The sequence below is a fragment of the Perna viridis genome, chromosome 12, assembly GCF_037379345.1.
Source record: "Perna viridis isolate PV_CMFRI_1.1 ecotype Kerala chromosome 12, ASM3737934v1, whole genome shotgun sequence".
Lineage (NCBI taxonomy): Eukaryota > Metazoa > Mollusca > Bivalvia > Mytilida > Mytilidae > Perna > Perna viridis.
The window spans coordinates 37,901,736-37,927,705 of NC_142456.1; the positions used below are offsets into that span (position 1 = coordinate 37,901,736).

Consider the following 25,970-nt stretch of genomic DNA (forward strand, 5'->3'; position numbering starts at 1 on the left):
ATAAAGTAAACGGACACCAACGACGACAGAGTGATACTACTATACCAGTAAATTGCAGTCGTGTAAAAACTATAAAGTAAACTTAATATACTATTTTTAGAAAACAATGTTTACAGATCATGAGGCAAGACTGTAAACAAGTACACCAAGAGAATACTCCTTGCTTTACAAGGAGTTAAATTCAATGATCTCTGTTTGGAAATCTCCTACATCTGCACATGATGCCCAATCTTCCTATAATATTTCATCAAAACCTTTCCAGTGGTTTAGGAGGAGTTGTGCTTACAAGAAATACAATGTGGACAGACACTCAGAAAAGGTAATTCCTATATCATATATACCCCAAAAACTTTGTTCGATCAAACTCAAGTTTTTAATAATCATTTATTTCAAATGAAAGTGACATAATGCATACATGCTTAATTAAGAGAGAGAAGTTAAAGAAATGGTTCTAAAATCAGATCTTAATTATTATAGGAATATACTGATTCACAGTGCTTCCTTAGAGACACCAACTCAATGCTATAAAAAACTCATCCAAATTTGAATTATTGAATATTTATTTATATCAAAGTGGACTGACCTATATATGACAAGGTTTGATGTACAATATCCTTTTAAACCAATCAAATTGTCATAAAAATACCAGTTTTGGACAAAGAATAAAAGTGTGTATTACCCATAGGATCAAAATATATGAATATATACCAGTGTGTTTATTTTCAAAGGGCATAAAATATAGTTTTAACATTAGTCTAAAGAGGTTTTAAAAAATCTGAAAATTTTGAAGTAAATAAATGATCTCTTGCTGTTCTACTAAAGATCTGAGGACTTGGTTTACAACAGCCATGCAATCCAATAGCTAGTGTTTAAGATCTGAGAAAGGACTTGGTTTACAACAGCCATGCAATTCCATAGCTAGTGTTTAAGCGAAAAAATATTAAACCCCCTGCATAAAATGACTAAAGAATGGTCCATTAACACAAGCAATATTGGCACAATGAACGTAAAAATATCGTCAGAAGAAATATACAAGAAATCATAAACACTAATGCATTTAGTATATATACATGTACATACAAGGCATAAATAATAGTATCAACATAATACAGATAGCTAAGTATTTTAGAGTACAAGTTACTTCTAAGGACAGCTCGTATTTAGAAATGAAGGTCTTATACAGATTTTTCTGTGAGCCAATCAGTTCTATGCCAGTATATGATCAACATGGAACCAGTAAATTCTAAGCCCAACATGTGATCAACATGGTACCAGTCAATTCTAGGCCCAACATATGCTCAATTTTGTACCAGTTTATTCTAAAACAAGCTTGTGTTTAAACATGGTACCAGTCAATTTTAGGACCAGATGTTTTTTTTTTTGTGATACACCCAATATATATAATCAATCTTATTATGTGAACTATATATTATTAATAATGTGACACTGAATTATTTTAATTTTTCATTTATTCCTATAACGTATCAAAATGTGTGATTCTTTGGAAAATAATTCTTAATAAAAATCAGAATAGACAGTTTTTACAGCAGCCTTTCCTATCCAAATATTCTTCATAACAAGGGTTTACCATTTTGTTTATACTTTTAACATAAAACAGCAGTTTCAAAATACAAAAAATAATGATGAATATTAAATGATTCTTAAATACCAGGCTATACATTACTGTAAATCGTATAAAATAAAATCTAAATCTACATATTTATATTATATTGAAATGCAATTTTGAAAGGAGATGACTAAAGTACAAGAGGCTATATACAGTGACTAAATATTATTTACAAAATTGAAGCATCACATACAACTGAATACAACAAAACACATACATGACAATTATTTTAATGAAACAGTTAGTCATATAACTTTTGTTGGGGGGAGGGGGATTTATCATATAGTTGTAATTCAAAATCTTTACCAATGATGCTAAAGCTGCATTAGCTGCCAAATTTGTTCAGTTTTGATTCTACTGAATTTGTCTGATACAATGAGATAAATTTGTACTAATGCAATTGAAGCAATTAATGTAGATAACATCGAACTTTAACCTTGGCAAAAACAGATACACAGGTAAGCACGCATCTTGTTTTCATTCAATTTGATCTATTTATTGATTAGTTTTCAAATAAATTATGACCATGTTTGAGCCACATTATATCACAATACCTAAATTTCAAAAGGATTTTTGCATTATATTCATATGCATACGAACTTATCTAGGTCGATTTTTTGTTTTGCAAGACAATAAATATATAGACACCTATTTCATGTATTTAATGCATTTTATTTGTGGATATTAAATGAAATTGTACAAGAAATGTACTATTTAGTAGAAATAATTCAAAGTTACGGTAAATTTCAAAAGAAATGATAATTTAAGAAAATGACAGCTAATGCAGCTTTAACAATTATGCTTTGAATTTGTATTTATTGCAAAATTTTAGCCATTGCAATTTTTTGTTATGCATAAATAATAATACAAAAATTTGTGAGGATTTGTTAAGGTGAACATTACAATCATATTCAAGAGTGCACTCATCATTAAAATAATGATACAAAAAGCAAAGGTGGCATTAAAATATTTCATTCTTCATATGTTGTAGAAACAATTCACATAATTCCTCTGTCATATTTGTGGCTAGAGGCATAACAATGTAATACCCACTACATACATAATGACTACACTATGATACAGAACTCCTTGTTTCCATTTAGTAGATTTTACCCCAGACTACTTTTTGGCAGTTACTCACATATAACTTCAGCATAAAATTTCAAGTATTGAATTCTGCTGAGCATTTCTCACTGACATCATTCAAGGTATAAGAACAAACAGAAAATAAAATGTTCAGTATAAAATTATTCCCTTCCACTACCATCTTTGTTATTACCAGAAGATATTGAAAAATCAAGCAAATTTCAGTTACACTGAATGACTGAAAAAAAAGAGAGAACATAACAACAATGACCTAGTTTTAATAAATATTTCTTTGACATTTTCAAGAGCACTGTTGTGTTTATAAAAATCTGTTACAAAAAATAATACATATACAAAGTGATTACAATAGAACACACTTCTTCTTTTTAATTGGTTCTGGTGGTTCTAAGGCTGCTAATATGGCTTCATCAAATACATTCTTTAATCCTTTCTGTAATAAATTGATTAAAATTGATTGAAAATGATTGATGTAGTTTAGTACAAGTATGTACACTATTATTGTCTTTATACTGCCATAAAGAATATAAAGAAAATAGCCCTAGGCAACTTCAAAATATATGGTGTATATATATGTATATCAGTAAGAATTATACACAACATTATAACAAACAGCGTGGTGTAGATAGGATTCAGTGTCTGGCCAAACAGCATGCCCACTGGTTTTAGCAAATGGGGGCACATGTACCCACTGATCTTTGAATTTAAGGAGAACAGAGGTTTTTTGGGGGTACAAATGATCGAGGAAGCAACATTATGCAAAAAAGACAATGTTGAAGAAGAATATAATAATTGTGTATGTTTTGTCGTTTTGTATTCCTTTTTAGCACATGTTCACATTTGAATAAAATAATATATACTTTTAATACTTTAATTAAGAATTGGACTTATGAAATTGTACATGAAATACGTACGGCAGCATGTGAAAGGGTATGCTGCCAAATAAAAAAAATATGAGTGGTTCCGGTCACCAGATCAACCCTAACCGTAATTTTCTATTTACTTCTGTTTTTTCAAAAATAGCTACATTTGTATCTCTAACAGTACTTGGTTCAGTCATCAAGGTAACAGGAGGATTAAGGTTTTGAAACACAGAATTTATCTTCACATTGAAGTTAAGAGTAGTATTAATTAATGAAAATGACAACTACTACCTGTGAGTGAACTAAAATTAAAAATAATAAAAAACTTTGCAAAGTGCAGCATGATATGATCGCAGAGGTCAAACCCTGAACAGTTAGAGCATGTATGGACACAATATTTATTTCTGACACATTTAAGCATAGGGACTTACAATTCATTATGGACACAACAGCTCGTTTTTATAAAATAAAGCACAAAACTTGAAATTCAGTTAAAAATTTTCTAAATAGGGCCAAAAATTAAAAAGTTGATTTTTTGGGGTGAAGCCCTGTGACCTCTCATAACTCAAAAAGATATCTGAAATCAGATTGAAAAATGTTAGCAAAGATTTTCATAAGATATCCAATAAAAAACTAGACATTGCCCCTAACAGGACTAATACCCCTGCAGCCTGTTGAATTCTGTATATTTGAGGACTAATGTGGACACACGTTTCATATTGGACACAATTTTTATGGGAGATAAAATAAGCACTTCTGATACACAATTTTGTTGCCATATCTAAAACAGCAACTCTAAACCGCAATCAGTACTATTTTCATTTTTTTGGGACAACACAATGACTGAATATATTTGCAAATTTACTTTAAACATAAATTCCTGACAATATGCACATCCCAATATGGTAATTTAACACCCAATTAAGTGTCATAAAAATCCTAAAAGTTATTGAGGAGGAGTCTTAAATTTCTGAAAATTTTTTTTCTGAAAAAGTCTTTACCACCAAAATCATGCCAAGTCTGAGCATTGTGGTATAGATCTGTATATTTTAAAATCATATCATAGACATTCCTATGCTTTCATCGGATTTACTGCAAATTTTTGTCAGTCATATAAAAACAAATCCCTACCTAAAGACCCTTTTTTCTGTATGAGGTGACCAGAACCACACATATTTTTTTTGATTTGGCCTAATTACCAATTTAAAAAAGCGATAAAATGTCACCCTGACAATTAACTTCAAAGTACCTGTGTTAATGCAGAACATTCGACATATTTGACAGCCCTTAGTTCTCTAGCTAGCTTCTCTCCAAGTTCACTGGTGATTGGTTTCTGTTTGTTTTTGGCTAACTTTTCAATAGTAGTTGCATCGTCTCTAAGATCTACCTGTGTTCCTACTAGTAAGAATGGTGTCTTCTGACAGTGATGAGTGATTTCAGGTACCCACTGTAAACACAACAATACATACCAAATATAACATTACATACAAATAAATTATAGGAAAAATCAATTAAAAACATCAATTTTATGAAGTCTCAGGTTTAGTATGGTTTCACAATACTGTCACACTAAAACTTTATTTCATACAACAAACATGTGCCTTATGAAAAGGGCTTATATAGGCCTAGATTGCTGCCCAATCCATTTCACGAACAAAGCTGATTGAATCATTTATACATGTGCATAATAAGACCACAAATAGTACATAAAGATAAACATACACATGTACATGTATCCAGTTTAAACAAACCCCTTATGTGGACAATGCAATTAACAAATTTCATTTCAGCGTTTGAATATGGCATGTAATTTAGTGTGAATAACAAGCATAACTATACATCTATTTGATCAAACCTTATATGAAAAGTTGCTAAATCCTGGGCCACTTAATATCATTTTGTACAAGTAAAATGTAACCGCTGTGTAACATGACCAACAGATTATCATATTGTACAAGTATAATGTATCCACTGTGTAACATGACCAACGGATTATCATTTTGTACAAGTAAAATGTAACCGCTGTGTAACATGACCAACAGATTATCATTTTGTACAAGTATAATGTATCCACTGTGTAGCATGACCAACAGATTATCATTTTGTACAAGTATAATGTATCCACTGTGTAACATGACCAACAGATTATCATTTTGTACAAGTAAAATGTATCCACTGTGTAACATGACCAACGGATTATCATTTTGTACGAGTAAAATGTAACCGCTGTGTAACATGACCAACAGATTATCATTTTGTACAAGTTTAATGTATCCACTGTGTAACATGACCAACAGATTATCATTTTGTACAAGTACAAGTATAATGTATCCACTGTGTAACATTACCAACAGATTATCATTTTGTACAAGTAAAATGTAACCGCTGTGTAACATGACCAACAGATTATCATTTTGTACAAGTATAATGTATCCACAGTGTAACATTACCAACGGATTATCATTTTGTACAAGTATAATGTATTCACTGTGTAACATGACCAACGGATTATCATTTTGTACAAGTATATTGTATCCACTGTGTAACATGACCAACGGATTATCATTTTGTACAAGTATAATGTAACTACTGTGTAACATGGCAAATAACCAATTATCAAAAGAGAATGCATTTCTTCCACGATAACTGTAAAAAAGCTAGAAGGACTCGTGGAAATTGAATCACTGCCTGTAAATTTAAATGCATTACTCCTGTGAACTGGGAAAAAGTTCATCCTTACCTTTTCTTTTACATTTTCAAATGAGGCAGGGGAAACAACTGAAAAACAAACTAGGAAGACATCTGTTTGTGGGTAACTCAAGGGACGTAATCTGTCATAATCTTCCTGACCAGCTGTATCAAACAAACCCAATGTGTAGGGTTCTCCTCCTATCATTACTGTCACTGCATAATTATCAAATACCTATAATAAAATACAAGTCCTTGATGAAATCCATGTGGATTAAAAAGTAACAGCATACAATGTATTCATCAGAAACCTGAAATACAGTGTAATACAAATACACAGGAAATTTGGTACTGTAATCTTATTGCAGTGAACAATAAAAGAAGTAGACTGATTCAGTGATTGATAACATCAAATACGTTATAAATGTCTATTATGTCTGTGTTGAAGTTAATTTCCATTTCTTGTATAAAATAGGCTCTGTACCTGTGGTCTAAGGTATCTGGAAGTTACATACAATTTTGTACTCTTGATGTCATTTGTACAAAGAAAACTGGTATCATTTTTTGTAAATAACTTGTAATACAAAAATGTAACTTACAAAAACAATTTTACTGTTCATTTATCCCCCCATAACATTCTATCCTACTTATACATGTATGTGTGCCATGAGGATCCCCGCCCCAAACAATCTATCCTATTACTTTCATGTGTGCAATGAGGATCCTCCCCCAAACATTCTATCCTACCTATATGTACCATGTGTGCCATGAGGATCCCCCCTAATTATTCTATCCTACTTATATGTGTGCCATGAGGATTCCCCCCTAAATATTCTATCCTACTTATATGTGTGCCATGAGGATCCCCCCCCATAAACATCCCATCCGGGGTATCCAATACAACATATATACATGCACATGTACATATATTATAAAGGGCATTCTTTTTTTAATTTTGAAAAATTTCAACACTATGCGCACTATGGAATATAACACTAATGCTACATTTACCGAAATTTTGAGTTTTATCATGTACATATACATGTACACTGTACATGTACATGTAGAATCTGCTTATGCATTGTATAAACTTTCATTTTTTTTTTGCTTTCAAGATTGTAGAAATACAATGTATGAAAGTTGTTTCTTAACCAAATTAAGGCCACAGTTTTTTAATTTGTTGGTTTACTGATCCCACCAACCTGATTTTTCCAGCTAGGAGAAAAATAAAATAAAATTGGAATTTCAGTTTTCAAATTATTATTTTAACTTCTACCAACTACAAAAAATGGCAAGTGCCAAATTTCAACACCTACTTTTAAAAATAAAGTTACTGACAATGCCTGCTGCTAGTTTTGTTCATTAAACAACTTGACAAAGCAAAGTCAGTCATATAAATTGAACGAAAATGGTTGCATAAATTTCATCACTTCATTAAAATCATGTTTAAGGGTTTTGGTAGTTTAGGATGCAATCTAACACTGGCTAGAGATGATAAAATCAAAATACTTTTAAAGCTGCATTAGCTGCCAAATTTGTTCAGTTCTGATCCTACTGAATTTTGCTGAATCAATGAAATAAGTTTGTAGTAATGCAATTGAAGCAATAAATGCCAATAATACCCACAGAATACTGTGAAAACAATGTTTTTTTATTCAAAAAAGATCGATAGCTCTGATCTATTTTTCACCAATACTTCCGAAAATTGCCGACAGGGGGTTCACCTGAGTCAAAAAAAAAATTTCACCTTAACAAATAACAATAACGGATACAAAGGTAAGCATATGTCTTATTCACATTTCATTTCATCTATTTCTTGGTTAGTTTTCAAATGGATAATGACAATTACTGCCCATATTTGTGCCACATTATATTAAAATACAATGTACATAAATTACAAAAGGATCCTTGTGTTATATTCTAAAATTTTTATTTTATAGCTTGAGTCTGTTGGTCTTCCTTGCTGTTTATTAACCACTTTCGCTTTGCTATCAGATTTTTTAAAAGAATCGACCCTTACAGCACATGCACGAATTAAGGTTACCAGAAGTCACATGCATACGAATTTATCTCAGTTGAATTTTTGTCTTGCAAAACAATAAATGCATCAACACCTACTTCATGTATTCAATGCATTTTATTTGTGGATATCAATTGAAATTAACAGGAAAAGTACAATTTAGTAGAAATAAATGACAGTTACAGCATATTTCAACAGAAACAAAATTTTACAAAAATAGATAATTAGTAGGAAAATCAAAGCTATGAAGTTTGGTGTGGAAATATGCAAGAGAACTTATAAGATAACTGAGAAAATTCAGTTAAAACATAATATCTTTTTCCGACACAGTCGGTATACTTTCGCTTTTTACCCTTTGACCGTAAAGACGCTCTTCCATGGAAACGCAAGTCACCTGATCACAATTCTGTTTCTCGATTGGCCAAATCCTGATAACTTAGTGGCAATTGAAAAAAATTGTATAGAAAATTGCTGTAGAAAATTATAAGTAAAATTAAAGAAAACCATTTTTACTGCGTTGGCTATCTTTTTTTAAAAGATAATACTTGTTTAAAAGACCAGTTCATCCTCACTAATTATTGAAATTTTATAGATAATTTTTAAATCATAGGATAACTTTAAAAGGGAAATCATAGTGAAAAAAGACAGGTTTCAAAGTCTTCAAATTAATGACAAATTACTAGTTTTTAAAGTATTTTCAGATTTAAAAACCATTAGTCAATATTTTTCTTTTGGAAGTTTTTGAAAAAGGTTATGCAGTCTCTTATTGAGTATATCATATCATACTGTAAGGAAGGCAATAGATACAAAAAAAATAGAGGAAATTAACATTAAGTATTGCACATTGAATTTATTGAACACTTAAAATTTGGAATGAGAATATGTATTTATAAATGGTGTGCAAGTACGTATACAGTAGATTAGTATCCCATTTCTAAACTATATAAGCTTAGATAATGGAACTTTGTAAATTTAAAAAAGTTTTTTTTTTTTTAAATATATAAAGTAGATATGTATCTTTTTGTATTGTTTTTTATTGTTTTCCAACTGACCCAGTTTTATCCAGTCATAAATCCGTAAACCAACAAATTAATAAACTGTGGCCTAAGATTTTATTTTCATACATTTGTAAAATTCTTGAATAGCATCTACACTACCTAAAATAACAAAACTTTCATATGGACCCCATGAGTATTTTTTTGAATGACATTATAATCAATGTGTATTATTTATAGTATAACAAACACAACAAACAGTAAAATAAGTGTCAATGATCACTGCTTTTTCCAATACTTGACTGTTCTTGAGCTACAACATGTACATGTATCATTAAATACATGTACATGTTTTTGTCTTTGAAATTTGATTTTAACTTACAATAAAACACATCCTGTTATTGGTAGTCAGAATAAATCAAACAGTACAAAACACAGACTCACATAATACAAGTGGTAGAAATACACTTCAGAGGTTAACATACAACAGGCTTAGATTTCATGCACTTACTGTTGGAACATATTCTGAGGGAAATTTATTTGTTGTGTAGGAAATCAGGAGACATGTCTTTCCTACAGCACCATCACCAACCACAACACACTTGATTGTCTGCATGGCGGAAATGTCTGAAACAAAGCAGGTAATCACATATAAAATTACTTGAGAAAAATTCTATCCAGCCCTTTAAAATTGGCTTCATACATTTTTTGTACATGGAAATATAAGGTTAGGCAAACAAAAATGTGTTTTTTTTCTATTTTACATGTAATTTCAATGCAGGGTCCCCCCATGGGAACATGTACAAGTAGGTGGGGTTTTTTTTTACTGAGTGGAATGCAGGTGGACATGGTGTGATGACACGAAACTGGACTGTACCTCGACAGCACTTCATTTTGGGGTCAATGCTCATGTTGTTTGTTATAAGAAGTGTGTGGCCTTTGAGTAGTACTCCTAGGAAAACCTCTAGTAATGTTTGAATGTTTTTTTTTTGGGCAAAGACATTACTGTGAATAAACTATTATGGTCTCCTCACCTGTTTTATCAGACACCTACTTTCATGAACTATTTACATTTGTCAATTGCTGATTACTGTCGCTTCCAAATCAGACATACTGCATCGCATGTCCTTTTAAATTAACCGTCTGCTTAACGTGTGTAAGGCTACCTGACATGGTGGGCAGAGAAGTGGTTAGTCAGTTGTAAATTAACAATACCCTCCATTTTTATTTGCCTTCACTAATGCCTTTTTTTTTGCAAATTCAATACCCAAGAAAATTAAGACATGTTACTTTGGTGAAAACTATTTTGGAGTTGTGACCTTCTATGGACATTGTTCCATGAAATCATGCCACTGTCATGTGATCACTGTCCATATTAAAATTTTTATTACAGACTTTAAAGACAATTGTATGTATTTTCTGGAGAAATGCTCTCTTTTAATGAGAGGGAGTTTCCTCAAAAAAAAATGATATGGTACTGAAAGCATTTTCTATGAATGCATTTTTGTTGTTGTCATGCTCTATGTGCCCCAGTAAAGGAGGTTGGACTAGACTTCTTATGATTTTTGAGTTAGTTATTTGATATTCTAAAAGAATTTGTGAGATATGGTTTTCTTTATAGGACAATTTCGTGTTTTTAGTCCTTTTTCTTGTGTCATTTGTGGACTGGAACATTTGAAGTGATTATTTCCAAGGTTTAATATCTGTTCCAAATTAAACATGACCATTATCCATAGAATAAACAGGGCTCACGCTACTGGGTGATTCAGACAAAATAGTCGCCCTGGAGTCACTCACTTCGCCCTCAGAAAACACCAAAAGTGAAATGAAGTCGTCCTCTCATTATCAGACATCTTCCAAGATCGGGACTGTACTCTGTCTTTTAGAGGTATTTTTACCAGAGTTATCTCTCTTCCGATAACAATGCAAACAACAATGACGCCCGTTCAAGAAAATAAATTGTAAAAATCTTGAAATCTATCGCATTATAGGTTACAAGCAAGTATTTTAATCAGCTTTTTGTTTCAAATGTTTAAAAACAGGATATGGAAAAAACATTCTTCACTTCAGCTTTACGATAATTCATGTTTTACCATTCACATTTTGTTACAAAATGTGCGACTTTGTCGTGCAGGTTCTTTGGACTAAAGTTAAATTTATCCCAATTGATAATTCAATAGAAAACCTGAAGCGTTTCTTTTGATCTTTATGTTTCATAAGAGAACAGCAAATTCTCCATTTCGACAGAACATTTTTTAAGCTTGAAACGAGTTTGTACCAACCGCTACAATATGTGTCAATAAAGTTCCAGTCTTGATATATCAGTAATAAATTTTTAACAGGATTATTGATACTCTTGATCAACCTTTATCAAGAGACTGGATATTTTGAACAAGAAATCATTATGGATTAAGTGGGATCAGAAAAAAAAAAAACAGAACAAAATGGAAATTTCAACAGAATGTCACAGCCTGAAATTTTCTATTCCAGTGTTGCTAAAAAAGACAAAATCAATAGGACAATGCAATACAAGAAGCTTTGCTTTGCTCAATCATATATTAATTTTGTTGTAATAAATTTGGTAAAGGGTAGGGTAGGGGTATAGATTAGAAATTCAATTTCATGAATATACAACATGTATATGATACAGTTAATCATTCAGTCAGCAGACTGATTTCATATTGTCCAAAATATTTAGTTACTTGCATATGTAGCTTAAAGAAAAAGTAACATTTATCTCAAAAAAAGAAAATGAATATATGACATTGCTTGCTTATACTGTGTGCATGTGAGTAACATATAACACATATAATTTTAAAAAGCATTAGTAGTTGATGTGCATACGCATTCACTTCTCCCTGTCTTCCTCAAGTAGCTTGAGCCCTGATACAATTTCATACAGTTCACAAAAATAGGGGATACAGTACTCACTTTGGTTGGGTCTGAAATGTTTAACCCATACATGAATCAACTTCTCCCAGTACCCAAATGTTTTGCTAAAATATTCATTCTAACATTATGTTAAGAACTGAATATTGCATGAGATGTGGAAAAGTCTGTTTCAATTCATATCTAGTCAAGAAAATGATGTGTATTTTTCTAATATTTCTTGTTTGATCGGTTTTCAGAATTCTAAGGTCTAAAATGTGTAACTGGATATTACTGCACCAAACTAATCCTTGACTATTTCTCCCTTTCCTGTCCGAATTTTACTATTTTCTGAAATCATGAAGAGGTTCAAACTTCATTCTAAGATTTTTGAATAAAGTTTTGAAAAATTTGACATTGTTTTAACAAAAGAAGTGAACAAGTTTGAGTTACATACCATACCAACCCACTTACCAGCAAAGAATGGATACAATCTTATCCAGAATGAAAAAGAGTCTCATAAACAGAATCCTGTGCGATTTTAAAGTATCTTCAATGAAAAGTTTGATAATATTATGATGCTCTTATGTCAGATATGCATTAAAATTGTACAGATAACAAAAAAATACCGCACTTTGATTTTGAATACAGGAATTTCAGGTTACTCATTTTGGACCTGTTGAAAACAGAAAATCGTATAAAATCAATTTTTTCGAAAAACATTTTAAAAATCATTAATTTTAGCCTAACCCAGTGCTCGCCTTTAGCCACTAGCCCAAAGCCTGTGGCTAGTAAAATTAATTTGGGCTAGTGAAATGATACATACATTTCTTGTTTTGGGCTAGTTGAATATTATACAGACCTTCTTTTATTTGGGCTAGTTGTTGAGAATTTTGAAGGATTGCTAACCATTGTCATTTAGTAAGTGTGTACAAACTTACCACAGGATATATCAAGTAATAATGAAGAAACAGTATTTGGGTACAGGGAAAAGTTGGTACTGGTTACACATTTTAGACCATACTCGTAAATATGACCTTGCCCTAGTGCAGGTAGCAGTCGGAAATGAAAACTCACTAAAATTTCTTGAAATTCAACACTTTTGTTCATAAAAGGGCTGTCCATTTATTTCTAGAACCCTTGTAGTGTTTACAAAGTTAGAAGCAAAAGGTAACAAGTCAAGTCTCCCCCGAGACAAGCGGCCCACTCTCAAGACAACTCGCCCACTATCTAACCTCGTTATGTTATCTTACTGGTTTAAAAAGTTACTCAAAATATGAAATGAAGAAATATTTAGTAAATTACGCATCTGAAAATATGAAAATAAATATCAATCTAGGCTTTTTTAAAAAGTATTAGGAGAAAGACAGTGCAATATAAATTGCTTTTATTTGTTGATGAAAAAAATCTGTCACTGGTGAGTTGTGACTACCTGTGCGACAAGTTCTGTGCTGCTTTCTTCTACAAGTAATACATGTTAGTACTTCGTGACGTGGTCGTAGGTCTTCGTCACAGACTAAGCAAGGAGTAAGTTCAGCCATTGTTGCTTGAATGATCGACAATGACAAATCTTTAATATTTATGCAAACTTTGGGGTGTGACACTGTTCCAGTGAATATCCAAAGCTGATCTACTGAACAAAACTCACCTTGTACCCTTCTTAATCATTTTAAATTATCCAAGCTAATTAAAAAATGATGTTTGCCAAGCCAATACCTGTAAATCAAGCTTAATTATTTCATTACCATAGTGGGTTTAATTTATTTATTAATTCAATTAATTAATTAATCAGCGGTAACTATCAAAAGTGCAAAATCGAAAGTGCCAAACAGGCGTGGTATGTTCATATCAAGTGAAAAAGTCAGTCAGAATATACAATTTTTGTCAAACAATTTAACTATTAATCAACATATAGATATACATAAACCAAAAAATTAACTATTTATCAACATTCCAATACAAGGAAACATTTGGAAAATAAGGACACAATAATTCATTTTATCCAAATCATGCGAAAACAATAAGTTTAAATTATTTATTGTTACATAAAATGCATTTATATTTTGATTGGACGACATGTCATTAATGAGGGGAAGACTTGACTCGCATTCAAGCGAAATATTCAAACAAGTACATGTATTTTTGAAAAGATAACTTAGGAAAGCAGACTATAATTGTTGAAAAGTTAATCTTCACTTGCAAAAAAATGAAAATAGAACACTGCAGTGTATAAATATCGACCTGAATTAAGTGAAACGTCAATTTTAATGTTCATCACTACGACATCAGATATGAACATCTGATGAATGAAGGAGATGATCAATATCGACTAGAGAAATGGTAACTGTGCAAACAGTAAAATACCAGTCAATAGATCTAAACAAGTGTTAATTAAATTCAATGATAGCCTAGTACCTTGTTGCCTTAGGGGGGAGTTTAAAATCACAAATCAAGAAAAATTCGGCACCGGAAGCTAGGCCGCCATTTGTCAGACAGCAAAGGCGAATATCTTTTCAGAGATTTCATCTCAATATTGTGTCATATGGGGAGATCGGAAACAAAAATACAAACAGAGTGATATTATAGGTACTGGCTAAATAAGTTTGCCTTTTCAAAATAGCAATGTGTATTAATACCTACAAAACTAGATATTTCCGGGGTGTCAAACAAAATCTACTTAACCGGAACAACTTACAACGCATGCGTTGAATGACGTTACTATTTCCAAAAATAACTTCAATAAATACACAAACGTAACACCACACCTGTCAGTAGTAATCGGTAAAGTAACGGTATCTCAATAAATTCCTGAAGTTTATATGAGGATTTAAAGTCCAAATATACCGACAAATCAAATGCATTCGCATTTTTAGAATAGCTATTTTTGGAAGTGATTTTCAAAAAGATCTTACCGAATACACACTTTTGGAAAAGGGGAAATTTTTAAGATCTACAACATAGGATTCAATATTATTATTGTTTTAATTGTCCCAGCGACAAAGCATCATCAATTGAAAAACTTAGTCGTCATTAATATGTTTTTAGTTGAGCTGGATCTAATTTCATTCGGGCGGGTGTTTCTAGACTTGAAAGCAGAGGATGCTTACCCTACCGGTGCACCTGGTCCATGCTCCAAGTTTTTAGTGGAGTCCGCTCATTTGCTTTTGTTACTTTGTATGTATGATTTTAGTTACTAAATGTTCTTTGTTGTGTATGTCTGTTTTCCATGTCAAATTTTCCGCAGTAACTAAAACACAGACTCGGACCCTTGGGATTATTATTTTTTTTAGTTATAAAATAGAGTAAAAACAATTTCCATAATTGAAATAGTCAGTGAATTCTCTGGCATGTTCTCCTGTTATTTAATGCCCGCTTTTATCTCTTTTCTTTTATGAAAAATCTTAATAAAGCATTAAACGCAGTGAACACACAGAATAAATCAAATATGTATGAGACAAATTATAAGGACTAAGTACACGTACCCCCCACCCCCAACTGCTTAAAAGCCGGCATTTTTTTTAATTTGCGTGTGGATAATTTGACACCTTTGCCAGCGACCACAATATATATACGATCTTTGGAAGTCTAATTGGAGAAGCGAGTTGATTCACCATATGACACAACATAACATACAATTGTGATCTGTGATCAATTTATTGTTTTGAAGAGATGATCCATGAATGATGAAATGCAACTTGTAAATTCACAATTCTCATTTTTTACTATCGTAAATAACTGAAATTTCAGTCTATTCGAAGTTGTAGCATAAGATGGTGATTTGGTTTAGAAGTCATTTAAAATGCATCGTTCGGTCGAATACAACGGATATATAACTGATTTTTTTCCATATATATTCTACATGTATAAGAATCTTTGGTTGCGCCATATCGTCCGGGAAACAATCTTTAAAGAAGTCAATTCGGGCGAATTGAATTTTCAAAAAAAAAAAAAAAAACCAAACAAACAACAACTAAAAACAAAGAACAAAAAGAATGTTCCATAATACATAATAACAATGTGCATTGATATCACACTTACTTGAAAATAACAACGAATTGGTTTTGACTGTTTATAGTTTATAGTCATTCTGGCATAGTCTAGACTTGCTGTAAGTCACATTCTGGCATAGTCTAGACTTGCTGTAAGTCACATTCTGGCATAGTCTAGACTTGCTGTAAGTCACATTCTGGCATAGTCTAGACTTGCTGTAAGTCACATTCTGGCATAGGTCTAGACTTGCTGTAAGTCACATTCTGGCATAGGGCTAGACTTGCTGTAAGTCACATTCTGGCATAGGGCTAGACTTGCTGTAAGTCTCTTTATATAAATGTATATATGAAAAAGTTTATGGATTGCATGTATCCAATTGATAGCAAATCTACTAATTATTACGGGAGAGAAATTAGTAGAGGTGTTATCAGAGAGGTTAATTACATATATAGATTTTCTGAGTCATATAATAAAGAGGGACTTGTAACAAGTCTAGCATAGGGCGTGCTTTAGAAATTTACCAATGTTCTACCAGGTTTTTAACAGACGATAAAACAGCATGTATTATACCCGTTGACTGCAATATATCATACCGCAATGATAATAAGAGTGAAAACTGAGACAAAATAGCGACTCACAACAAACCAGCGGATCTTCATTTTAAAGCAATTATAGTTACGGTTTAATAAATATGTTTTATTTTATTTGGACGGTTTATAGCAAATTAATTAACAGTCAATCTATAGTTCGCATTTTAACTGTTTTGAATTTGAGTAAAAAGAAAAGTTTTGGTGTCTTTCTTCCGAGCCATGCTATGCAGACACGACCCGAGCGTCATGTAAATCTTAATAGAAGTAATCGAGAAAGTAACATGCATGTGTTCGGATTTCTGCGCCAAGTTCCGTTTTTATTTCGAGATCCACTCATACCCATCTATCTGATTTCCGGGATCCGCCCCTGGTACTGCATATGGGTTTTTAATTTCATGCACTAAAATTTAAACGTGTGTGGCATTTCGAGTTGTCCTTCTTTGCTTAAACTTTTTTAGTTAATAGTAACAAGGATCAAGTGTTTTGAATTGTTCCTGGAAACCGAAGAAATTGAAACTCCTGGCTGTACATGTGCATCAAGACTAAAATACACTTTCAAAGCATAAACAAAACGGCATTGTAAACATGCTTGGTTATTTAATTGTTTATTTTGTAAGTATATACACATACAAATAGAAATAATTTAAAACAAATAAAATTATTGATGTTTTTGAGTTACATACACTTGTATATGTACGTATGGATCAGTCATCTTTGATATATGAATTTATAGGAACCCTGAGATAAACCTAACATAAGGAATAGTCAATTATAGACAGAAATACAATGGGAAATTATTTTATTTTTACTGAGTTACGCATTTACAAATAGGGCAGTCATTCTGGTCGACACCAAATCCTAATACGCCACAGTCTAATTTACAGGAGAAATTCCCGCGACAGCTACCAAAATCAGGACCTATTTATGTAAAAAATGTATATAATTACTTAAAGTAGACTTGCCAAGAAAAAAAAAAACAAACAAACAAACAAAAAAAACAATCGACACACAATTAATACTCATTTTAAAAGTAAGGAATACTTCATGTAAATCTGCTCTTTCTCTATCTATTCACATATTTTAAGCTTGAAAATGGGGTCCATTCCATGCAGGGGCACGTCCTATCATCTAGTACGTATACATAGGAAGCCCCTAATCATTGAATATAATTAAATTATCAGTTGCATGTTCTGCAAAACAGCGAAACCTTACTCTCGTATCCAGACACGTGGGTTATACTTGGGTATTCCCGATTGGGTTGCTGTGTAGTGCTTGGATATTCCCGATTTGGTTGCTTTGTACTGGGAAATTCCAGATTTGGCTGCTCTGTTGTGCTAGGATATTCCCGATCTGGTTGATGTGTTGTGCTAGGATATTCTCCATTTGGCTGTTGTGTTGTGCTAGGATATTCCCGATTAGGTTGCGGTGTTGTGCTTGGATATTCCCGATCAGGTTGCTGACTTGTGGTCGAAGCTGGAATGAAAGGTTCAATCGTCGTTGTTGGCATATATAAAGTTGTTGAAGTACTCGTTGATTGTGAAGTTATAGTCGTTGATGGTGTGGTTGTTGTCGGTACCGTAGTGGTAGGTATCGGCGTCCTTGTTGGTAGCTTTGTTGTCGTCTGCTTAGAGGTTGTCGTCGTTGTCGGTTGTGTTACGATATGGACTGTTTCTACAGAAGCTGTATGGAAAATGAATATTGAATTTTAGCTGTAACAACCAGTTAATGCATATTTGTAATAAATTTTAACATTTTATATATTAAACCTTGATCAGCTGATGTGTGGAAATAAAAAGATAAAAATAGTGATTATCAAAAAAATGAAATCAAGGGAAAAACATGATAGTGTTGAGACCACAGCATTCGAGTTAGCCCTTTTGTTTTTGGTTTGTCTGCCTGTATGTCAGTTCAAAAAAAGTTACAATTTATTATACAATATGACAACTAAGCAAGTAATGTAAGAACACAAATTTAACAGATTCCGAAACAAATAAAAAGTAGTGTATATTGGTGTATGGTTCTTCAATGCACTTAACAGAATAGTAAATGATGGCGAGGGCAAAATGGGTTGCGATACGGATCAGAAAAATGATATTGCACAGGCATCGCCTGTGGCTCAGGCAATTTAAGTTTTCGTGGTTTAACAATATGAGTTGTACAAAGGACGACTGTCGTCAGACGGCTACGAGCACTTCATACCAAACTACATATAAGGTTTTCTGTATCTGTGTTTTATGGCCAATAAATAACATTTTCCACTAAAGCATTTTTCCAACCACCTGCATTGTAAAAGTGCTTCGTTGAAAAATCCTGATTCAAAGTTTTCAACAACTTATATAGCTAATTTTTCTGCCTTGAATAAGTTTCATCTATCTGATTTTATACAAATTTTCATTTTTGGGAACAATAAGTTTTTTTTTCTTAATTCAAATGAAAAGTTTTGGACATTTGAAAATTTTTTTAAACAGCCTTACTGATGGTCAGGATCATTGGGTAAGCGGCCCTGGTCCTTTTTCACTGTTTAAACTCATTTTCTGAAGATTTGAATCTGCAATTTATTCTCAATGGATGCACAATTTATGCAAGTGTGAGCAAACCATATTAATTACATATTTATAAGTAGTGCTAAGTTCATCTTAAGTTCGTCCAGAGGGATTGTATCGTGATGTCAGTTATAAGATTTTATAGCTGAAAAAGCAGTCCTCGTGCATGTATACATTTTAAGATCTGAAGTAGCTTAACCTATAATGTTGATGTGTATCATTAGTTCAAAAGTTTTGGTCATAAACTTACCTACAAAATGTATAACAGAAAGAAATGATTGTTGTCTATCCATTTACACCAATGAATATATAAAATCAGCAAATGAAAGACTAAATCCCCAAATCCCCTTTATTTCAATTTCTGGATCGGAACTTGTATAAGTCATGAAAATGATGATGCACGTAAACTTACGGTATTGACATATATAATTAAATTTATTCGGCCATAAATGACATTCTCTATCATGCCATAGTCCATGGTCTCCCATGTGTATCTGTACACAATCCTGGGTCAGGTGGAGTCCTCCGTAGCCCTGGTGGACTGCCCAATGACTATACTCTAAAGGTGATCCTGTAAGAAGGGAAAAGTCATCATTAATCCAAACATAGGTTTATCTGTTATTCAAAATTACAGGAAAGCATCTTGCAAACTTTTGAAGAAATATTTGTTTGACATAAAAATTGAAGTTTAGTTTATTTTCAAATAGCAAAAGAAAAAAGTGCATAGCACATTTTTTTTAGAATGTGAAAGCATATTGAATGAGTTTTCTTTTTTCCCTTCAAAATTTTAAAGCAACCCACAAAAATAGAAATTTTCATATACAACCTTTATCAAAATATCATCAACAAGTCACCAATATTATAAATCAATATATCAAAATAATGTTCAGTAACCTATGTTTATAGACATCAAACAATGCGTTGGAAAATCGAATGACCAAGATACAAGTTAAGAACTACCGTTAATCATGTACGCAAGGATTGTCTATCAAACTTACTTACCGTCGATCCAGTAAAAGTGACCCTCATGATGTCGGTCGTTCAGTCCTATCCAGACACCATGGTTACCGACATTAAGATTATGAAGTCTTGTCTGAAGGTAATACTGGACATCCCATGTTTTAACCACCGCCAAATCGCCACCTCGGTTGTTGCAGTCGTGCCTTGCTCCGTCCCAGTAATCTTTCCTGTTAGTTACAAACTCATAGCAAACTTTGTCGAAAACGAGGTGCGTATTGCTGCTGTGTATATTCGGGCAGTTGTAGGTTGAATATTTCACAGGAAAACAGTTGATTTGCGAAAGAACTAAACAATAGTTAAAAAGAATTTAATTACGAATTATACATCGAAAATAAATATACATGTATATATGGCTATTTTTACTGCTGTCCAATAGCTCTTCTACATGCTCGTTTTGTTTTATTATTTTGTAAAAACAAATGAACAGTTGAGTTAAAATGACTGCAAATATATAAATGTAGTAGATTAAATTTCAAAAACTAGCATAAAAATTGTCTTCATTTGCAACGGGCTGTGACAAAAAGCACAGAAGCAAAATTTTAGTCGAAAATACCTATTGTCATATAATAAGTAACATTACCACACTAGCTTCCACTTAATCAGCGAAGGGATCTCTGATCTTTTTGAGAAAAAAATTTGCTCCAAAGTTTGAAAAAAAATGTTATTCACCCATTAAAAACTATGTTTTTTAATCTATATTTCCCCATTACTTAACAAAAACATTAATTCGGTTGCTACTGAAATACTGGTATAAATAAAAAAAAATAATGCGCTTGTGCGGAAAAAATGTTTTATCCGACATCAAATCCTACCCCCAGGATCGAAACGGTCGTTGCCTAAATATGCTTACCAGTCAAAAATACGATGTAAATGAATAGTAGTGGTGATTCCATACTTAATAAGATATATTTCACCAAATTATTTTTACACCAATAAATGAATGAATTGAAATGAAAATGACCCAATTTTTATCTTATCGTGAATATCGTACGATACAGTTTATTTCTCTTACTATGTATTTACTGAACGGTTCATTTAATTATACAAGATATCTGATGACCACAGTCTATAGATATTTCAAACGGACGGGCTGCGTCGGAACTATGATTTAGAAAAAAATAATGTGTTTTTTTTCTGTTGACATACCAAGTTAATATTTTGCTAAGTGTACAGAACTACTCTCCGGCATCAAGATGGCGTGGAAATAGAATCCCAATTCTGTTATGTCCTTTTCCTTTCGGCTTCTCGTTTTTTATGCCTTTTTCAAATCGTATGATTGCTTTTGTATATAAATGTGCACTGACATTAAAATGATAATTTTTTGAACCGCTTGAAAATGCAAGGCTCTGCCGATTATTTACAACAAAATCCTTCAAGATTCAAGATTTGAAAATAAATTTTATAAAACAAGTACTCACCCCCCCCCCCCCCCCAAAAAAAAAAAAAAAAACAAAAACAAAAACAAAAACAAAAACAATATAGGAAGCGAAATCTAGCAAGGATCAGTTCCAACAAAGTTTCACAAAGGAGCTACGACATGTAGCCCCATGTTTTATTACAGGGAATGAAGTCTCAATATTTTAGGGGTTTCGAATTTTGTGCTCTGGCAAATTCAGGTAAATGTTGTAAGATACATAGTTTAGGTCAGACTGACTCTTATACAGTTGCATAAACCTTAAAAGTTACGAAAAGTGGAGCTACCATTTGATTTTTTTGTGAGGATAAAAATTTAATCGGACGTTTTTGACATCCCAAGTTTCTAAGTTCATCCCGGATTTTAGAGCGGTTCATTTTGCTCTTTTCTTGATTCTTTTGTGCGGATGGACTGGATTTCTATATATATAAGCTTAGCGATGTTCTTTTGTGGTGGATTTCCCCCTATTTGAAGCAAAGATATGTCTGCTTAGCCTTGTTTTTACCACTAATCGTTGTCGTCAGCTGCTTTGTGATATTAAGCTGAAACCCCCATCTCGTAGCTCCTATCCGTGCGTTTAATTTTTTTGTTACACGTTAAATACGCAAGGTATATTAACTTGTAATAAATCAGTTACACGAAAAAATGAACAAATAAGCTGACAAACAAAAACTCACTTGTGCCAGTAATTAGCGGCAAACTACAGGTACATCTTACCAAGCCTGTTCAAGATGAAAACGTCACGACTTAACAACAACATCTGGGTACAGTTCTCGATGTCCAGATGAATGGTGCGAATATTCAGAGTAAGGTAAAACCGTAAGCAGCACCGATTTAGATGTGTAAATACTTTCCGATTTGACAAGTAGCAAGCAAAATATAAGTTGAATGTAATGACCATTTTTGTATCCGTGAAGACAACTGAGAAAAAATATGACAGCATTTGAAAGAGCCGTCAACAATTTCAAGTTAGCTTCACATTTCACATCCCAACAATATCATACCACTCCCGGAATTATTCACTAAGACGAATTTTGAAAATTTTTATTTGTTTAAATCACTGCACTTACACTTAGTGACACACACTTACAGTGTTCATTGCAATGGAGTCGTACAAGTTATAATACTTACAGGATAACATTCAGTATATATTTTATTTTCATATTTTTTGTGTGAAATATTTGATATTACTACCTCTAAAGACATTTTACAAGTAAACTGGCGCAAGTGGTAGTCTTTATTTTTGCCAATTCAACCTGGATGAAACCTTTGGCGCAATTAAACTTCATTTTTTATCCAATTGGCGCAAAATGACCATGCCCAAAACAGAGAATTGTAACTCACCATGCTTGTAATGAAAAAAAAAACGAAATAGGTAAAATGGATTTACAGCAACACAAAACATAATAAAACCGAAAACTGAAACGACAGCCTAGTCAAAATACAAAAAGTTGTTTTAATATTTAGCGTATATAGTTTTAATAAAAACAAATTTCTTTCTTCTTTTAATTGCACATGTATAATGTTTTCTGAGAATGCATTCCATATGTTTGTAATTCTAATTTTGAACAACCATAATTCGAAAATATAAAATACACTTTTATTCAATTCAGCAAAAGTTTCACATGAAAACACATTTTGCTCCATAATGTTATGAAACAGGTCGTTCAATCGACAGACAAAATTGCGATTTATTCCACAAAACTACGTAATACCAACCCCTAACCGGACAATTTGTCCCAGGAAGTTGTGCACTTGTCATTGTGCAATGTTAGGAATTGAACATTTCAGAATTGTATAAATACGGACGGGTCCTTCTCTTAATCACTTTCATTTCAAGGTAAGAGTAATTCATTATAACCAATATCTAGTTGTTTTCTTTATTCTATTAAATGGTTGTTTTTGGAAAGAAAGGTTTGTGTCTTTCGTAATATAATTTTGGTCACGAAAATAATAATTTATATTTTGAATATTCAAATTACATTGCAGGTTTGTCTGCACCTTTTGTATTTAAAAGATAATTTGAAATTAAGATTTGATTTGTAAAGCATTTTTAATTCACAACCGCAATTTAATAATGCAACCATTAATATTGTTAGATAATATTTAACTGTTTTTGAAAATAAATACATATAGCCAATTCATTCTGGTGTTGCTAATTTATTTGCTTCAAAATAAGAAATTTCATTAAAACCTTTTAGTGAACAAAATAATCACACGTGGAAATCATCGGAGAATGGTTTTATTTATAAATTATATATAATGATCATAAGATTGATATCAATTATTTGACAACAAATTTGGGGATAATATTTCTGTAACTATGTGGAATTGGACCCTAGGGCTTTAATGCTTGTTGAAGTTTTGGAGCCACGCATATACATATTTAATTAGTTTGATACGTAAAACTACAGGCCTACTTTACATGTTTAATACAGAAAAATAGATTAAAATTACATACATGTACATATATCTTTCACTGATTCGCACAAAAGCTTTATTTAAACCAATTTCAAGTAATGTATGTTACCATTTATTGTTGCAAACAGTTTAAGCATGGGACCGCGAAGAATTGAATGATACCAGAACTTATAGGCATATTTTTTTCAGGAAATTGTTTGAAAGACGAATTAATCCCACCAAGATGAACAAAGCCATACTTCTCGTCATCCTCCCATGCCTTGTTGCTTTGGTTGCTTCTCAGGTCTACTATACCCAACCAGGCTATGCATACGGTGGTTACCAGCCCAGAGCCGGACAGTATGCCGCCTACGCTGCCCAGAGCACACAGGCACTGAGACAGGCTAGACTCTTTAACTACCGTAAGTTGATTTTTTTATACATACATCTGTACCAGTTCAGGAATGTCGTGGATGATTTATGTGTTTGTACCAGTTCAGGAACGTAGTGGCAAATTTTATTTTTTCCATTTTAACTTTGATTTTACAAGTTCAAAATCATAATTGATCTCCCGATGTATGATATTTAGTTATTAGTCATTACTTTTAAAACTGATAATCGGTTTTAATCAGTAGCGGATCCAGGGGCGAAAAAAAAATAGAAAAAAATAGTTGAAAAATTGTGTGTTAAATCATGAAAAACATTCACTTCGTGATCCTCACCGGTGATCCTGCTGAATATTTTTTTGCATCCCCCCTTACCTAAAACTCTGGTTCCGCCACTATTAACTCTTTGAGAATAGTTGTTTCTCTATATGTACACATGCAGGGCTATTAAAATACTGATTTTATCTTGTAGTTGTTTAGTTTTAGTAAATTGGTGTTCTGAGAACATAAAAGTATTTTAAAATTGAATTACTACATATATAAAAACTTCATGTTTTACAAAGCAAGTTTTGTTTATAATATTGTATTAAATCTAGTCAGCGTATAAAACAGTTTTGTCAGCATTTGATTAATTAAGCATTTATATTTTTTGTTATTACAGTTCTTGGTGGACTTTACTTCTTAAACCTCTTCAACGTTACTGGAAACAGAATTTCCGGTTAAACTAGATATAAATAAAAATTCATAGATGGTAAGTACAAATAATTGAAAAATTAGGACAGAGAAATGTGTGAAGGCAGGAATAAAGACAGCACTTATTATACTTACAAGAAATCCTCCCCTCTCGCCTGATTTTGAACCTAAATCTATATTGCTAACATTCTACCGTTTTATTTCAACTGATATTGATAAGTAATCACTTAGCCGGATGTTGACTACACAGAGATTATCGAACGTCAGATAAGATAAAATATTCCAAAAAAAAAAAAAAGAAATAATTGACTGAAACTAAAATGAAAAAACCGAAATATAAAAATTCATCTCCTATTGATATGACAGAGTCCATAATTTGAAGATATCTCTTTCCTTTCAGATTTTGTTGATTGGGACCTTTACCTGATGTCGCCAATGGATGATTTTCAAGATTTGGGGGGATTGGAAGTAATAAATGATAAAACTATATATAACTTTGGTTTTTACAATACCGTCAGTGGAAGAAAGTTAATGTTCACTAGTGTGTAGACAAAAGCAAAATGATAAAAAAAGATTGAAAACATTACAAAAAAAATTGAAAAAGGTATAATTTTGAAATAAACCTTCATATAAAAATTAAGATGATAGATCGAAAACATTTTAATAAATATAGAAAAACAACAAAATAAAAAAAAACATACCTACAAGGCAATCACAGAACAAAACATAATATAGAACCTTCAACAGCTCAACAGTTTGATGTAAGAAA

The 25,970-nt window shown here is 32.2% G+C and overlaps 2 protein-coding genes and 1 long non-coding RNA gene across 5 annotated transcripts; 1 reads left to right on the top strand and 2 right to left on the bottom strand.

Moving 5' to 3' along the window:
* Positions 1-370: 370 nt before the first annotated feature.
* Positions 371-14,959, bottom strand: LOC148602212 (cdc42 homolog). Of its 2 annotated transcripts, none has more exons than XM_088554335.1 (5): positions 14,861-14,959; positions 9,809-9,924; positions 6,335-6,517; positions 4,844-5,041; positions 371-3,164 (listed from the first exon to the last, which is right to left on the bottom strand). In XM_088554335.1, exons 1-5 carry the CDS (start codon positions 14,865-14,867, stop codon positions 3,075-3,077), a joined length of 594 nt encoding a protein of 197 aa, XP_088410461.1. In that variant the 5' UTR covers positions 14,868-14,959; the 3' UTR covers positions 371-3,074. The 2 variants fall into 2 exon arrangements, with proteins under 2 accessions (XP_088410461.1, XP_088410462.1); XM_088554336.1 differs by lacking the exon at positions 14,861-14,959 and adding an exon at positions 14,806-14,853.
* A 2,568-nt stretch (positions 14,960-17,527) lies between these two features.
* LOC148602213 (uncharacterized) lies at positions 17,528-21,304 on the bottom strand. The gene is made up of 5 exons (XM_088555879.1): positions 21,159-21,304; positions 20,291-20,593; positions 19,701-19,859; positions 17,958-18,425; positions 17,528-17,663 (listed from the first exon to the last, which is right to left on the bottom strand). The coding sequence occupies exons 1-5, from the start codon at positions 21,199-21,201 to the stop codon at positions 17,551-17,553; spliced, it is 1,086 nt and encodes a 361-aa protein (XP_088412005.1). The 5' UTR covers positions 21,202-21,304; the 3' UTR covers positions 17,528-17,550.
* Positions 21,305-23,385: 2,081 nt separating this feature from the next.
* On the top strand, positions 23,386-25,766 carry LOC148602214 (uncharacterized). Of its 2 annotated transcripts, XR_015917192.1 has the most exons (4): positions 23,386-23,562; positions 24,333-24,544; positions 25,170-25,259; positions 25,602-25,766. It is a non-coding gene; the product is annotated as an uncharacterized LOC148602214 (long non-coding RNA). The 2 variants fall into 2 exon arrangements; XR_015917193.1 differs by lacking the exon at positions 23,386-23,562 and having other exon boundaries at positions 24,277-24,544.
* Positions 25,767-25,970: the final 204 nt, after the last annotated feature.